The sequence below is a fragment of the Cyprinus carpio genome, chromosome B19 (genome assembly GCF_018340385.1).
Source record: "Cyprinus carpio isolate SPL01 chromosome B19, ASM1834038v1, whole genome shotgun sequence".
NCBI classification, from domain to species: domain Eukaryota; kingdom Metazoa; phylum Chordata; class Actinopteri; order Cypriniformes; family Cyprinidae; genus Cyprinus; species Cyprinus carpio.
In genome coordinates, this window is record NC_056615.1 from 9,574,824 (window position 1) to 9,591,705 (window position 16,882).

At 35.8% G+C, this 16,882-nt stretch overlaps 1 protein-coding gene across 1 annotated transcript; it reads left to right on the plus strand.

The window, feature by feature from the left end:
* Positions 1-1,136: 1,136 nt before the first annotated feature.
* LOC109065687 (homeobox protein MOX-2-like) lies at positions 1,137-10,212 on the plus strand. The gene is made up of 3 exons (XM_042745643.1): positions 1,137-2,199; positions 5,535-5,707; positions 9,192-10,212. Exons 1-3 carry the CDS (start codon positions 1,710-1,712, stop codon positions 9,411-9,413), a joined length of 885 nt encoding a protein of 294 aa, XP_042601577.1. The 5' UTR covers positions 1,137-1,709; the 3' UTR covers positions 9,414-10,212.
* The last annotated feature ends 6,670 nt before the right edge of the window (positions 10,213-16,882 follow it).

Genomic DNA, 16,882 nt, shown 5'->3' on the forward strand with positions numbered 1-16,882 from the left:
GTGTTAAATTACCAGTCCAAGCGAGTTCTGGATTCAATAAAACTGGGATAAAAGAATTATTTTTATCCACTGAAAAATTCCAATGGCTTTTATGTTTAATTAAATGTACAGCTAAGTAATCATGGACACGAGTTGCAAAAAAATGACTCTGAAATGATAAACAATGAACTTGCCACAAGACTGTATTTTAATAGCTTTATTAGACATTGAAAGGAGATTAAACATTTTTTCCCGCATTTTTGTAATTACAGTGCATTCATGAGCAACAGTTTCTTCAGCAAGTTTCCACCACATAAAAAAATGAGATCCTTTATGATCTCTGCGTTGCTGTGAGTTGTTATTTCATTGTGGTTGAAATCTATAAAGTGAAATTAAACGGTAAAAAAAAAAAAAAAAGGAATTGCTCCTCTGACCAAAAACATTAATTTGATTGTTCAGATTTTTTTGCAGTATGAAAACTGAGTTAAATGTCAATAAAATTGTTTTTGTTTTCAGTAACATGTTCATTAAAATATATACTTTTCCTGTCCTTTCAGCTTAGGTCATTAAATGAGTTTTCATGCCTCAAAACCAAACACATTTGTGACAGGCAAAAACGCTCTTTCAAGTCTTCAGTTTCATGGAGCGTTCTGGGAGAGAATTACGGTTTTCCATCTGAGAAATACACATGAGAATGAACAGCATCTGTGTTCTCAAGGATATTTTTAATGCGAGTGACCAGCAACACTCCAGCGTAACTATTGCTAGAGAGATTTATAGAAATCTGCTTCTCGTTTTGTGTCTGAAACAGCAAGTCCAGCTTGCCATTTTGGTATGTTATATAGTTCTGAAATATTGCAGGGTAGACAGACTGTCAGTATCGAATTTGATTAATGAATTTAATTCAAAATTAATATGATTGTACTTTTAACAGATTTTATTCAAAATTTAAGCCATTTTAAGCAATGCAAACCTAATGTGTTTTATGCAGTTAAGCAGTTATTTTATTGGAGAATGATCCTATTCACAGTCTGAATGATGTTGGCAATGTTGATAAACGTGCATACAAGCAGACACCAGATAGCACCCCAAAACCCCTCACCCCATTCCCTGTCCCACCCCTAAGACCCCCATAACCCCTTCGGTCTATTCCACGCTCACTTTTTGGCTGCTTATGCAACTCATTTCTTAGAAAAAGTGTCTCTGGGATCGGATAGCCCGGGTCCAAAATATCGTACCCCAGTTTTCGTGAGCCCGGAACTAGCTGGCTGGGCTCAGATTTATTGTACCTTGCTGTTCTGGAGGAAGATCGTATGCATGTGGTCAGTAGCGAGGAGCCTGTGACCCAACCTCCCTCTCATGTTACGCCCTATATATATAACATCCATTCCTCCAGCACCTCCGTTCAACCCCCCCTCCCTCATTCCCTCGCTCCAACTCCACTTCTCCAGAAGCACTGCATCCAGTCGGGCCCAGACGGCTCAGTCTTTCCCTCTCCCTCTCTTTCTCTCTCTCTCCCGTCTGTCACCCGAGCTTCCTCTTGCAGGCTGTGTGTGTTTACCCTCTTTTTCGGCCTGGCAACGGGGCTGCATGCTCAGGATTACCGGAGGCCTTGCCTTTCATCGCCGCCCGCTCCCTCTTCCTTTTGCCTGGACTACGGTGGCCACGGGTGCGAGGCTGTGTGATTTCCTGCTCACGGAGTTAAGTGGATTTGTAGATACTAAAGAGACATGGATCACTCTCTGTTCGGATGCCTTCGGAGCCCGCATGCCCCATCCCAAGCCCTGCACCCAGCATTCACCCAATCCTCCCTGGCCCTGCACGGACGCTCCGACCACGTATCCTACCCTGACCTCCCAGGACCCTCGCCGCCCTGCAGCTACGCGGGGGAGGAGGGTGGCTTCGGAGGACCCCATCACAGAGTTCACCCCGCTCCCCAGCATCCACACCTCTCGCAGCATCAACCATCCTGGCATGTGCCGCAGATGCCCTCGATCGATGGCGAGCGCCATGGCCTCTGCCTGCCGCACCCTGACACAGCGGCTCCAGAACTGTGCGGCGCAGGAGGAGTGGGCTCGCAGGGCCTGTGTGTAGGTAACCCAACACTCTCTGGAAGTGACCCTTCTCGGGCATCATGTGTGTCCGGAGAATACGGGAGACAGACCATGTCACCTGTTGAGCCGGAGCGACGGAATAGCAAAGGGAAGAGTGACAGTTCAGGTACGCAGCTCAAAACTTTTTCTTCCATGTTCATATGCGTTCAGTAGAAAAGGCATTGTGAATTTGATTTTATTTTTTATCTTGATTTTTGTTTAGTTATTACAGTGTAAATAATTAATTTTTTTCCGTGACTCGAGAACTGAATATTGTTTCTTTTATTACTCATCAGATTTATTCAGTATAGCACAAGTAAAAGTCTTTTGCTTTATTCAGTAATATAGCATTCGATTTATGTGTTATTTATCAGTAAAAAAACAACAACAACAAAAAAATGGTTTAAGTAATATTTGTTGTTTTGTCTATTTTCTGTCATTGGGACTGGAATTGGAATTTAATTTTGAAAATGTTTTAATAAATAGTAAGGTGAAATTCATCCATGCACCAAATTATATGTTTAATCAATGTAATGTATTGTTTAGAAAATAGCTTAGTTTTATTTTAATAGTTTATTTTGCAATGTTCAGTAAGAATTAAACATTTGTGTACCTTTATATTTTTACATAAATAAAATTATTTCAAATAGGAAAAGAATTATCAGAGATTTCAAGAACTTAACTGAAATTTAAATTTCAAATAGCAGTAAAATTTAATTTTCAAATAGCAGAGTTTTAATTTATACAGTTTAGTCTATATCAAGAAACTTTTAAACAAAAATCATTCTATATGTACGAAATGGATCTTATTTGTACTGCACTGTAAAAAAATATTTTTCGACATTTGCAAGAAAATACTATCTCTGTTTTTTTGTTTTTTTTTTTTACTTCAAAGTTTCACATTTAATTCAATGTGTTACTTGTCATTTGTTTGGAATTTGTTAAATTAACTTGCAGTTTCTGAATAGAAATCGTTTCAGCGTAAATCCTACACCATTTTTTTCAGTATGTATTTAACTACATACTAAGAATAATTTAATACAACTGTCGTCTGCTAGAAAAGACATAAGCAGAAAAGTGTGATTAAATTTTACACATCTTACATTCAGGTCAGATCCACACACACACAAACCTCTCTAATCCGTCTATGAACCATGTAGAAGAGCGTGCAAACTTTACAAATAAATCAAACTAAGCAGTTTGCTTTAGACCATGAATATGGTCAAAAGCAGCTTGATATTTCTTAGTTTTAAGAGAGAATGCTTCCTGATATGGGAATAAATTAAAGGTTGATTGAACAAAAAACAGGACCAGAATCCAGACTGGGCTGGACACGGCACAGTCGAGTTTTAATGGCAGGGCCTGGAGCTGTGGGGCTGCCCTGTTTCTTTCTCTCATCAGTCTCAGAGGTGTAAGTCACTTTGGCATTTACCCTCAGGTCTTTAATAGACCACAGGTGAAAGCTGCCGTTAAATGCTGACATTGCCCGCAGCTGCGCTTTTGATACCCCAAACACATACGCACCATTTACGGCTGGGTAAAACAGTTAGGGCTGCAGCTGGAGAATTTTTATATAAAACATGACCTTAAAATTCAAGAACAATAGAAAATGTCACACCTGGTCATCTAAGTGGTTTGACATTGACATGCAGTCTTTAAAACTGTGGTGCAGAAAAAGCAATTTAGTTGTTTTGCACGAATACACAGATCTTGCCGTATAAAGTGGAATTGTGAACAGAGCGAATGTCTACAGGAAAAAAAAGTCACTGCTGTGAAAAAAGATTTAGTTTACTTTTTTCACTTTTACGGTAGATGAACTGAATAACCCCAGCTTATACATGCCATGAAGGGGGTCTAAATGTTGTTGCTTATTATCCAGGTGCCTGTAATTTATGGCATGATGGCATACTGATGGATAGACCCAATGGTGATAGAAATTTCCAGAAGGCTCCTGTTGGCACTTGCTGTGCCTTTATACCAAATCCAATTTCCTCCAGTCTGTTGGCAGTTATCAAAGCCAGTGTGGTTTCCATTTAGAGCCATGTCAGATATCGAGATGTTACAGCAATAGGCTGAACAGATTAGAGATTATTCTGAAAAATGATGCTGGATATGAAATATATGTTTCAAAGCTCATAATCTTGTGTCCTATAAAAACTTTGGATTTCTATAGCAGTTGTATTTTTATGAATTCAAATGAGCCAAAAATTGGATATCTAAATCACACCCGTCCCTGAATGGCAAGCCAAAAGATATTCATTGGAAACATATTTTCCTTTAAAGATTTTTTTTGTAATGACTTGTTTCAAAGTCTCTCTGTCTATTAACTGCATTTTAACTGATTGTTTTGCATTACACTGTTTAAGCGAATTACACTGTTCATTCTAAATATTATAAAAGTAAACATTTTGATATTGGAAAATTAGTATGGTACCAAAAGAAAAGAAAAAGATTGTATATTAATTTCAAACTCACAGTAGTTTATAAATATTAAAAGAAAATGTATTTAAAATTATAAGGCGTGGTGTAATCATGAGAATGTTATTGCTTGCTGTTCACATATGGATACACTGTGGTGACCTGTGATTTATTACCTTTAAAAAAATATTTCTAACTGATCAATCCCTTGAGCTGAGTTTTGTTGGAAAAAAAACCTAATGCATTTACGTTGATTTAGTGACATTAAATAATATTTTTGATTTAATCAGTTCATTTAGATGCTACCAAATAAAGTTCTTTTTAATAATTGCTTTAACCAATTGCAAAAAAATAATTCTTGATAAAATAAAAACCCAATGAATTATTTGCCCTGGAATTTACATACTTTGCCATACTATTCAGTTTCATTATTGATTTTAAAGAAGCTCTTCAGGGAGCAACAAAGTTAATGCTTCTTTTTAAATTTAGTATTTAATGAATTAATAAATGAGGGAATCAAACTCTGGTTTTATACCCTGCATATTCCTGTTTTTGCAGATTTTTTCCCCCCAGTAATATAGAAACATCTTCACAACAATATTATAAAAAAAATATACTGTATATTGCATAACAAGCTTCAATCAACACATAACGGGTTGAATTTGATCATTTTTGGACCAATCATAAATGTTCCCTGGGAAAGCTTCATGTATTCTGTTAAAGGAGACGTGTGTGGAAAATAAAGAGTAAATTGATCTGATTGTTGGAGAGTGTGAACGAAGCCAGATTTGAGAGCATGTGCTCCGCTCTCTGGCCCTTCTCCGCCTGCTAAAAACACCAGAGCCATATCGCCATAATAGAGGGTGATTGGCAGGCCAAATTGTTCCGCTTTCATTTTTATTTTTGTTCGTTTATTTTATTTCAGAGCCCTGCAGTTTATCACACCATCTTATTTTTTCACCCTTTTGCTTTCCCTTAACGTTTTTTCTCTTTCTTTTTCTATGCATTTACAGCGGCTGGAAAGTGATCTGTTTTTCATTTCAGATTCCCAGGATGGGAGCTATAAGTCAGACGTGAGCAGTAAACCTAGGAAGGAGCGCACAGCGTTCACCAAGGAACAGATTCGAGAACTGGAATCAGAATTCGCTCACCACAACTATCTGACACGGCTCAGACGTTACGAAATCGCTGTCAACCTTGACCTCACAGAGAGACAAGTACGTTCAATGCTGAGCCTGTTTTCACATGCTACCAACAGACATAACACTGGCACTTCAAAATATTTCTTTGCTTGACGGGTAAAAAAAGCCGATACATAAATGCTGACATCACTTAAACTGATTAAGTTGTATAAAGTGATAAACGCAATGCTTAATGTTAGTAATTTTCAACAAATTAAATAATATGACCTCATTTACTGATATAAATCTCAAAATATTTCAGTATAGGTTCTCTAGAAATATGTTTTACGTTAGAAGTGAGTGACGTGTTTTACACAGGGCTCTGTGTCGAGAGGTTCAGTCTATTTGTTAGGATTGAGGGAGGGATTCTCTTTTTTTTTTTTCTTTAGAACATTTTTTGAATGAGTTTTATTAGATAAGACAGAGGGAAAGTGATGGGACAGCAGGAGCGGGACATGATCCAGAGTCCCCATGAGCACATTTTTATTGAATATTACGTTAATTCAGAGGCCTCCAATTTTCCCATCTGCTAATTAACTGCAATGATATACACCTTTCAAAATAGTGAAAATAAAATCATATGAAGGAGACAGGGGCTAGTAGTCACAGAGGTATACCGTATCTCAGTTACTATAAGAATTAGAGTAAAAAAAAGTCATTTTAACCCATTTTCGTCACACTTTTTTAAAGGTCCAGTTCTCACTATTAACTTACTATTAACTATGACTTTTGTGTCAATAAACTTCTAATTTGCTGTTTATAAATAGTTAGTAAATTAGTTGTTAAGTTTAGGTACGGAGTAGGATTAAACGATCTAAAATATGATCATGCAGAATAAGCCATTAATATGTGCTTTATAAGTACTAATAAACAGCCAATATGCTCGTAATTTGCATGCTAGTTAATAGGGAGAATCGGTCCTTAAAATAAAGTGTTATCCAAATTTTAAAGAAATTTATTAATTACTTCATGTCTGTTGGTTTTGTGTATTTTTATCATAATTTGGCTGTTTACTTTACTGCAAAGAAAATAGTAGCTGTTTAATTGTAGGCCCCAATGTGACAACGTACCTCAATAGACTGTAAAACATGCCCTGTTATTGGGGAACATTGTTACAAAAGGTTTGAATAATTATGTTTTATAGTTTATTTTTTATTCTCTTATATATTTTTTAGTATATATATATATATATATATATATATATATATATATATATATATATATATATATATATATATATATATATATATATATATATACCTTTTTAATGCTTTATAACTTACGTTTACTCACTTTTACTCACTGGAGTAAAAACTAGCCCCAAGTCTTGCATATTACTAATATATTTAAAATTAGACAATGGTTGAAGTTCACTGTAGATCTACTGTAGATACTGATTCTTGGTGCTTTCTTCAAAATGACCCGCACATCCCACACAGCCATTCCAGAGTTCAGGATCATTCCAGATGAGTCTTGACCTAAAAAGAAGCTTTACTGTACAGCAACTCACTTAGGATTTGCATTTTTCTTTTATTCCCCTTTCTCTTCCTACTCCTCCACACAATTGCTTTCTATCCGATGACTCTCAGCACAGATCCAATAAATCTGTGGACGTGGGTTGATCTCAAATCTTTAACAAAAAAAAAGTCTGAAAATCAACCCTTTCTGTGCACCTTTGCTCCATTGCATTTATAGTTATATTTATTCAACATACACACTTTTGAATGCATATAAAAATACATGTTGTTTTGAAATAATAAATTGTTAAATATGGTAGCACAGTTCCATGAATCCCATAGTTATTAGTGTAAAGAGTTGCAAAAAATTTCCCACACTTAATCTAAATGTTTTTAGTCATGTAAGGAAATCTGCTGACTCATTTAAGAGCTCTCTCTAAAATACCTGCGTTGCTCTTCCTAAAATAACCCCCTCAGCCTGAAATAGTCCCGCTGTCAAGCCAGAGGCGGGGGGTGAGGTGCCGCCACTTAGTCCAGATCCGATCGACCCGTTTTAGGCAGCAGCTTGATCATCCCAGAGGAGACACAAATACAGAGCAAAGTGTCAAGTCAGGACCTGGAACGTGGGCCAACGGGCGACCAGGAGTTTTGCATCAGCACAAAACTGACCAGGTGGAAATAAAGAGAGCCAATGCTAGGCCCCACAGAGCCAATCATATCGCTGATCCACCAAACTTCCCAGAAATCTGCTCCAGAAGAAAAACACAAGAGTCCACCATCCACAGTTCCTTTAAAGATTAAAAGCAGATATGAAGGACCCACAAAGCATGCACATATACTTGGTTTACGTATGTGGTCTATATGTGTGGGATCTGAGTGCTGTCTTGGCAGAAGTCATTGAGAGAAAGCTTTAAATCTGTCGCTCATCCGATCTGATACACGCGCGCAGTATGAAGGGGGTTCTGATACAGAGGGCGTGATGGTGGTTTTAGAGTGGGGGTCTACGTGCCAAAACAACTCTTTCTGGAAAGTGCCATAACACACGTCTAACACACGCTCCCACAAAGTGGCTTTGAGTTTCCCTGATGCAGATCTTGGACGCCTGTGTTGCTAAGAGACCAATAAAGTCCCATAAACATTGTGTGTAATTGACTACTGTATAAAAGCTTGGCCAAAAATTAGTCTCCTAATGAGCAAACAACACTTATTTATTCATTTGTTTTTCTTGAATTATCGATGGTATTCAATATTTATTTGTTCATAATTATTCTTATAAGTATACTTTATATAATACAGGGTTGGGAAGAATTTAGCAAAATATAAGAAATGACTCTTGAAGTTGCGGAAAACAAAATTACTCAGTTCTTTACCTACTGTAAAATATGCAAAATAATTTTTTACCTCAACTAATTAGACATTTTTCTGTAATTGTTCAAATCAGAACTTTTTAATTTTGCCATACAACCACACAAATATGTCCATTACACAGTTTTCAGATAATAAATTAAAATAAAGATGTTTCATATTAAATAAATGCAAATAAATATCAAAATATATAAATATATAAAATGGTATTTAATATGATTCTTCAGTTTAATTAAATAATACATTGAATTAAAGCATTCCTTAAGTTCTTCCCACAAGTTAACGAAATGGTTAATTTATTTATAACTTATGATTTTCGTTTAGTTTAAGTACTAAAATAACTAAAACTAAATAAAAAATGTAATAAAAACTATAAAGAAAAACCACAACAAAGTTGCTTTGAACTAAAAAAGTTTTTTAAATAAAAACTTTAACTAAAATTAAAATCTAATTTAAAATATTAACAAAATATATAATAGTATATCAATGATACCAAAATAACACTCTGTGATAATGTTTTTGGGCAATTAATATTAAGAAATAAAATGTGCTATTTAAAATTAGACTAAGAACAGTTGCATTTTTTTTTCATTCCATTTTGATTCTACTTGAATTTAAATTTGAAATAAAATTCTTCATCCTGTTTGCTTTCTATATACTTTATATGAGTACTTTAACAGTATTTCTCTTGCACGCAGGTAAAGGTGTGGTTCCAGAACAGACGGATGAAGTGGAAGCGGGTGAAGGGAGGTCAGCAGGGAGCCGCTGCGCGGGAGAAAGAACTGGTGAACGTAAAGAAAGGAACTCTCTTGCCTTCTGAATTCTCCCCAATGGTCGGACTGCACCATGCCATGGGTTCGCCCAGCAATGAGGACGACAGTCACGACAGCGACCAGAGCTCTGAGCATGCGCATTTATGATGCCCGCACTCCAGCCAGTCAGAACCTGCCAGTTTCCTCAGGAATCAATGTTGGTACTCCGAAGGCTGTTAACAACTAGTACTGGGCCGTGTTGTGTTATTTCATTCTGAGTGGTTAGGGTTTGTTTTTGGTCTGTGAAACAGATGCTCACAGGGTTGCAAACCAGAGCTCAGCCCCCAGTGGCACCGGACTTTGAAGAGTAGTCTAAATAATAAGTCCAAGGTGGCCACAGTTTTCAAGAGACTATGCATTTCATCCTATTTTGACATTGTAATTAAATGTAAGTTTGAATGTTGTAAACATTCCACACGAGTGCCTTTGAGAGGATTTTTGCACTGTTTTAATTTTTGCCCTAACTGTTTGCTACTGTATTTACATACAGATTTTGATAAAAGTACCTTTAATTAAAAACACATTGATATAATCTGTGACAGCACAGAATAAGTATTATCTTAGTCTGTTTGTAAAGAAACGAAGGATGCCGTTAATTGCAGCTTATTTTTTGATTAAGTGATGAATTATTATTATAATGATTTTTTTGTTCATTTTTTTACAATGTGGGTACTTTGGATTGAAACGGATTGAATATGACATGACATACTGATAAACATTTAATTTCAAAGGATAATAGAATAAAAATCTAACTATTATAAGAATCTTTTCTTGTGTACTTCAGGACTGCAAATAATCTGAGTTATTAAAAACCTACACTTCAAAAAATTGGGTTTGGTAAGATTTTTGTTAATGTTTTAATAGAAGTCTCTTATATTCACCAAGTTTGCATTTATTTGATTAAAAAAGAAAAGATGGTAATATTTTGATATGTTATTACCATTTAAAATACTGTTTTTTATTTTAATATATTTTAAAATGTAATTTATTCCTGTGTGGGCAAAGCTGAATTTTCAGTATCTCTTGTAACATTATAAAAGTTATCATTTTTGTGATCAATTTAATTAAATATTGAAAAAGTATGAATTTATATATATATATATATATATGTGTATATATATATATATATAAAAATAAATAAAAAAAAAATCTTACTGAGCCCAAACTTTTGTGTGTACGTGTTCATAATTTATATATCAACATTACATATGGCATATTTTTCTTGCTTTTTTTTTTCCTGTTCAAGTTTACGATATAGTTCGTATCTTTTATTTACATTGTAAATAAACAAATGTTAGGTATTTCAGTTTCAACTTTTTTTTTTCACAACAAACCTGCTCAATGAATTTCACAACAACAACAACAAAAAACTTTTTAATGGAAATCTTACCAAAGGTTGAAGAGGACTGTGTGATGTAAATGTTATGGAAAGCCATGTTGAAGAACTAATATTATGGTTTGGCGTTTATGTGAAGACCACGTGAGTGAGCATTCTAATTTCTGGACTGGCACTTTATCGAGTCGGCCAACTTCTCGAACGTCTTTGCTCATATATGAGAGCAGCTGGTGATTCGATAGCTCCAGAAGTTTGGACTCTTTTGATTTGTGGCTTTGCCGTTCCCTCGACACATAGGCAAAACCCAGGCTAAGTGGATTTGTTTTCAGTTGTGGTCAAAGCCAGCCATGCATTTTCCCTCTGTGGAAGACGTTTTTGATTAGCCGTCCGATTTAGATGTTTGTGTATGATATACTGTGATCAAAGTGAGACGAAGAACGATCCCCTTGGGGAAACAATTCGTGGCTTTACAAAATGAATGGGAAATATATTTATGACCCCTCAAACCCTGCCAAGCACCCAGCTGCACTGATCACAGCCGTGTCTAAACAACGCATGATGAATATGGCCCGTCAGGAGCGGCCCCAAACAGACAAATCAATAAAAACACGAGCAAATAAACACAAATCAAGACAAACATGACTTAGGTATGAAAAATACACCACAGATCACAAACAAAGCTGAGCACGGACACACACACAGGTAAACAAGCAAGACTTTTTTACGTTTGTCTTTCCAAACAAATGTAACGTTTGTACGGGTTTGTTGATTTGCTGTTGGAATGATGTTTCTTTCTCTCCAACCACTTTGAATACTGTGGAAAGAAGAGGGATCGTAAAAGGGATGGTCCACCCAAAAATATTTACTCACCCTTATGTTGTTCCAAATTTGTATGATTTCTTTCTTCTGTGGAGCAAAAAGAAGATATTTTGTAGAATGTTGACAGCCAAACAGTTGCAGCCCCCACTGACTTGCGTTAATTGGATAAAAATATAATGGAAGTCAATGGGAACCAAAACTGTTTGATTACCAACATTTGTCAAAATATCTTCTAATGTGTTTGGAACAACAATGGTTAGGTAAATGATGACAGAATTGTCATTTTTGGGTGAGCTATCCCTTTATAGGACAGTTGACCCAACAATATTTATTCACCCTCATGTCCTTCCAAAGCAAGACTGAACATTCTTCAGAACTATGCCTTTATGTTTAAAAATATTGATTTTTTTGTTGTTCCAAACATGAATGTTTTTTTTTCTTATGTGAAAAACAAAAGTTATTCTGAACTTTTTTAATAAAAGTGAAAGGAGTCCAAAACAACAACATTATATATATAAAAAAGATATATATATATTACATATTTTTTCAAGAAAGAAATGAACACAATTTTGAAAGCACATGAGGGTGATTAAATAATGACAGAGTTTTCAATTTTGAGTGAACTATTCCTTTAGTATTTATTCACTCTCATGTCATTCCAAACCTCCATGAAGGTTTTTTTTGTTGTTGTTGTTTGTTTGTTTTTTTACCTGTGGAACACAAAAGAAGACATTTGAAGAATGTTATATGGAACATTATATGGAATGACATGAGAGTAAATAATGACAAAATTTTTATTTTTTTTTTTTTTTTTGGTGAACTATCCCTTTAAAGGACAGTTCCCCCAAAATATGTACTCATCCTCATGTTGTTCCAAACCTGTATGACTTTCCTTTTGGAACATTTTTTTTATTTTATTTTATTTTTTTCATGAACTGCCATTTAATTCAGAAATTTAGTTCTTTTTGTTACAGACAAATGTTGCCCAGAGAAATTGTCTTGAAGCACAACCCTTCTGGCACAGTTTTATTTGCACAGAGTGCAAAATAATACCATTTCTTCCTTGCATTAAAGTAATTATGTAGCTTTATATTGTTCTCCTGAGCATCTAGAAATTTCGCAGCCAGTGTGTGCATTGCAAGAGGAAGGTTTTTTTTTTTTCCTTCAAAAAATAAAACAGTTGTTTTGGAGTACCTTTGGCCCATGTTACTTTTTGATCCTGAATGAACCTTCTACCTTGACCCCACAGGGAACGACTTTCCTTTAGCAGGAAGGGTAATGTTGTCATTTCTCCATGCCATGCCAAGAACAACACAGCCAACTGAAGAGTTTTCCACACAGGGCCTGAGTGTCTGCTCAGCCTCCTTCCAAAAAGTGATTTAGGGTAATTTTCAGCGCAACTGTAGGTGTTGATGTATGATGTTCACTGATGTACGATACCCTGTACACCACGTGACTGTTGTTATTTTCCAGCCCAATCTTTTCTTTGTCTTTCATCGAGGAACAAAAGCACCGGTTACACAGGTAATGAAACGTTGGCATTTTTATAGAGACTGCAGCTCTCTGCGTCAGTGAAAGACATGTCTAGAGAGTAAAATGACTATGGACACGCCTGCTCTGAATTTGTCAGTTTCTGCAAACCGTTTGGGTCGAGGCCAGGTCATGACGCATCTGGGACACATTAAAAAAGGCCATCTGTGAAAAATCCGCAACTGTTACATGTATATTTAAGTAATTAGACCCAACTTTGAATTAAAATCGCATAAAAAGCTCACAATCTTGCCATGTTGGGAATATCTATTCAAATGACACACCTTTATAAACGATTAGAAATGCATTCTGTGTTCTTTCACATTCTTTTATTCCACTGTACTGCATGTGTTTGAACCTGCTTGAATTGTGAGGATTATGCATTGAGACAGATTTAATAATAGCTGTTCAGAGCAATCCAATAATGTGGTTTAATCATAATATCACATACTCAGTATTCGGCTAGGGCTCAGGAAACTTCTGAATCTTAAGAATATGGCCGGACGATTCAGGATGACGAAATGCAGGAAACCTCAAACCCTCCAATAAACTGGCAGGGGACCTTGACTGACGGCTGTTTTAGCCATTTAGAATCTTATTTATTGGCACAACAGTCACTTTTACTACAGAAGATCTGGGCCAGGAACTGAAACTAACAGCGTAAAATGTGACTTCACACCTGGAGCATTAAAACCACAAGTCACGAATATAATCCTCAGAACAGTCTGGAGAAGAACTCCAATTATTATGGAATTAAGAATACAAGTAAGAAAAATTTTTATAACAGAAAAGTAAGATTTTCCTTGTTTTCATAACTGCTGTGAAACATACACACTGGCATTTAGATCAAAACGCTAAAGTAGCAGTTATGATGCCTGTGTAAAATTTAATTCACTCAACAATATGACCAATTCACAAAAACTGAATTAAATGATCAATAAATTAAAATTAATAAAGGTATATACATTAAAAGTACAAAAAATGTATCTACAAAGAACATTCTTGCGTGGAAAACAATAAATGTGCTTTATAACTGTTTTTTATGTTTTTTTTTGCATAATATTGTACTGGTTCACAGGGCATGAACTGACACAATCCAAACTTGCACAAACTGCATTAATAATGTATGCAAGTCTAAATCAGATGAAGCCAGTTAAAAGAGAGGAAAAAATAGCATAGAATGAACCTCATGACTAAAATGTTAAAAACATGACAAAAACATGTCTTGAAAAAATCATATCCTTTTTGCCTTTTTTATTGAAATAGTATCTGTGAATTTGATATTCATTCATTTCTATAAATCTTAATATTTGTTATAGTTTTGTTATAGTTTCCAGAACACTAAATATTAAAAATGTAAGAGACAGACATAATAATAGACTTGAGTTGAGCTGACATATTATAACTGTGGTATTCTGTATAGGCTGCTTCCCCTGCATTCATATCCACTCTGTCACACAATGTTGCTTCTTCATACCAAATACATTTAACCAATTCCTCGAAACATAAAATATAGTGGTTTTGTGTGTGTTAAAGTCATTTTAATTTACAGTCCATTTTGGGTTCATTTTACAAATTTAACCCAGTAGTATATACATTTTTAAACAATATTTGAGTTTTGGTGTAGTTTTGAAGCATGCTGAGTTGAACATTTAAACTAGTTAATCCTGGGTTGCCAAAATGATCCAGACTGGGATATTTTTTACTGGTTTATTCTGCATAATCTGTTCAATATAAATCATACATACATCATGTGCTCACAAAGAAAATGGGTGTGGTAGAGCTAAAATCATGTAGCACAGTTAACACTTTTCTGCTTATTAAAAGAGAAAACTCCATGTTTGGCATTAAGGACTCATACTCTAAAATTAAATTAGAAACGCATTTAACCAAAACTGAGGAGGGAATGTTGATTTAATTTGATTTCATTTAATATTTTTCACACTTCTCGCAGTTCTCACATAATGCACAAAGTTGGCAGCAAGTTCCTTTTGACTGAAAACACAAACATGTGCACCACGAATGCGATTTTTCCATTCGGGACCACAATCCAAGACTTGCAAGTGAGAAGTGATAGCGCATTAGTTTAACTGTTTGGCACCAGCTGAGTGTTTAATGTTTGGGATTCAAGAGGACAGCTTATCATAATTTTATTGATTTATCTTGAGAGGTCTACATCATGTATTTGTGGCGAAGTGTGCTCATTAATCTTTAGAAGTGGAGAAAGCAACCTCCAGAATAGTCCTTGGCAGCAGGTTTGCAGTACAACACTGAGGGGGAAATGATTGCTATCAAGTTTGTCCAAACGATGGCGATACACAGACCCAGGCAGATTGTTTCCAGAACCTTCTACTGCCTGTTCTCACTGATTGAGCCTCAGAGCAGAATGCAAAGTGCAGCTGTTGGTTTACTGTCAGGGACTTGGTTTCCCAATTAACGGTCTGATCCAATCTCGCCTTGTCTCCCTGCCCACCTGTATACACACTCCATGAGATTCCTGTCATTCCATGGCGCTCCCAAACACTCCCTGCCTCTGCTGGAGGACCACCTGCACTACTGCACACGCTACAGTCAACCTCTGCAGCTCATTTAGGACATTCTCTGCCACACTGGAAAATAAATAAATACAAATACAGAAATAAATCATGCATTTATGGTTAAAAAAATAAATAAATCTGGGATCTGTGCTTGCCAAGAGTTTACCGTAAAAATGCATGTCAACATTTCAGTTCTTTATTTTATGTGTGGCAAACAAGCATTTCATTACTGAATGGACTGGAGCTTATATAAAGTAACAATAAAGAATACATTGGTTACAATAATGATTAATCTTTGGTAATGTTAGTTAATATAAAAAATACATCTGTTTATTTTAGTTCATGTTAGCTCCAGTCCATTAAATAATATCAACAGACACAACTTTTGATTTTTTTTAATAAACTTGTAAATAGTGGTATTAACATTAAGATTGCGAAATGCATTAGAAGTATATTTCATATTAAAGTATTACCAAATTATTCATAGACGGCTATAAATGAGTTGGCATTGATGAACTGATGGAAGACACTGTCAAATCATGTTCAAAACATGACAACCTGTTTAAAATAATTTTGTACCATTTTGTATGGTGCAGAAATGACACAGTTCACTTTTAACTAGCGCTTTCTTTAAGCATATTTTCCATCACGAGTTGCACTGGAAATATAAATAGAAGCCTACATCATGTAGTTGTGGACCATCATTCATAGGTGTGGAAAAATAAAATCTATTTTTATTGCTCTCATTTTACAATTATTAAAAATACTAACATTTTACATTCAACATTGTTTCACCATTCGTATGCTATAAGCATCAAACAGTTGGCAGTTTTCAGTCAATTGCTATGATTTATGATGCAGTCAAAGGTTATTTAAGGTCAGTCTCCAGAGTTTGGATCAGAGCGTTAAATCAGTCATCGTGTGGCAGAGATCCCACGCACAGTGATGAAAGGTCGGTCCACCCTGCGTTTCCTCGCATCAGACCGGCGCAGGGGAACCTGATACATCTTCACTTATTCTGAACCCTGTTCATTTAACCTGCCGGCCGGGTCCAAGTCAAACAGCTGTGGCTACTGTGAACACTACAGCAAAGATAAGTTACCATGCAATGAGAAAAAACAACAGGCCCAGCTCCCATCGCTCCGCAGGCGAGGAAATTTGTGTGGATAGGGAAGATCTGGTTTAAGTTGTGCGTGGACGGTCATCAATCCAAAACACTCCCCCCTCTCCCAAAAGACAAAAACATCCACATGCTGGCCGCACCGATGCGGTAATAAGACCCATGGTTGCAAATTTTCCAAATTGGAGATCAACTGGGCAATGACACTCTTTCTTGGTCCAAGGGATAAAGGAGT

Coding starts and splice junctions, on each gene's coding strand:
- LOC109065687 (XM_042745643.1), top strand. CDS start 1,710: ATGGATCACTCTCTGTTCGGATGCCTTCGGAGCCCGCATGCCCCATCC. Junction 2,200..5,534: donor AGGGAAGAGTGACAGTTCAG/GTACGCAGCTCA, acceptor TTTTCATTTCAG/ATTCCCAGGATGGGAGCTAT. Junction 5,708..9,191: donor TTGACCTCACAGAGAGACAA/GTACGTTCAATG, acceptor TCTTGCACGCAG/GTAAAGGTGTGGTTCCAGAA.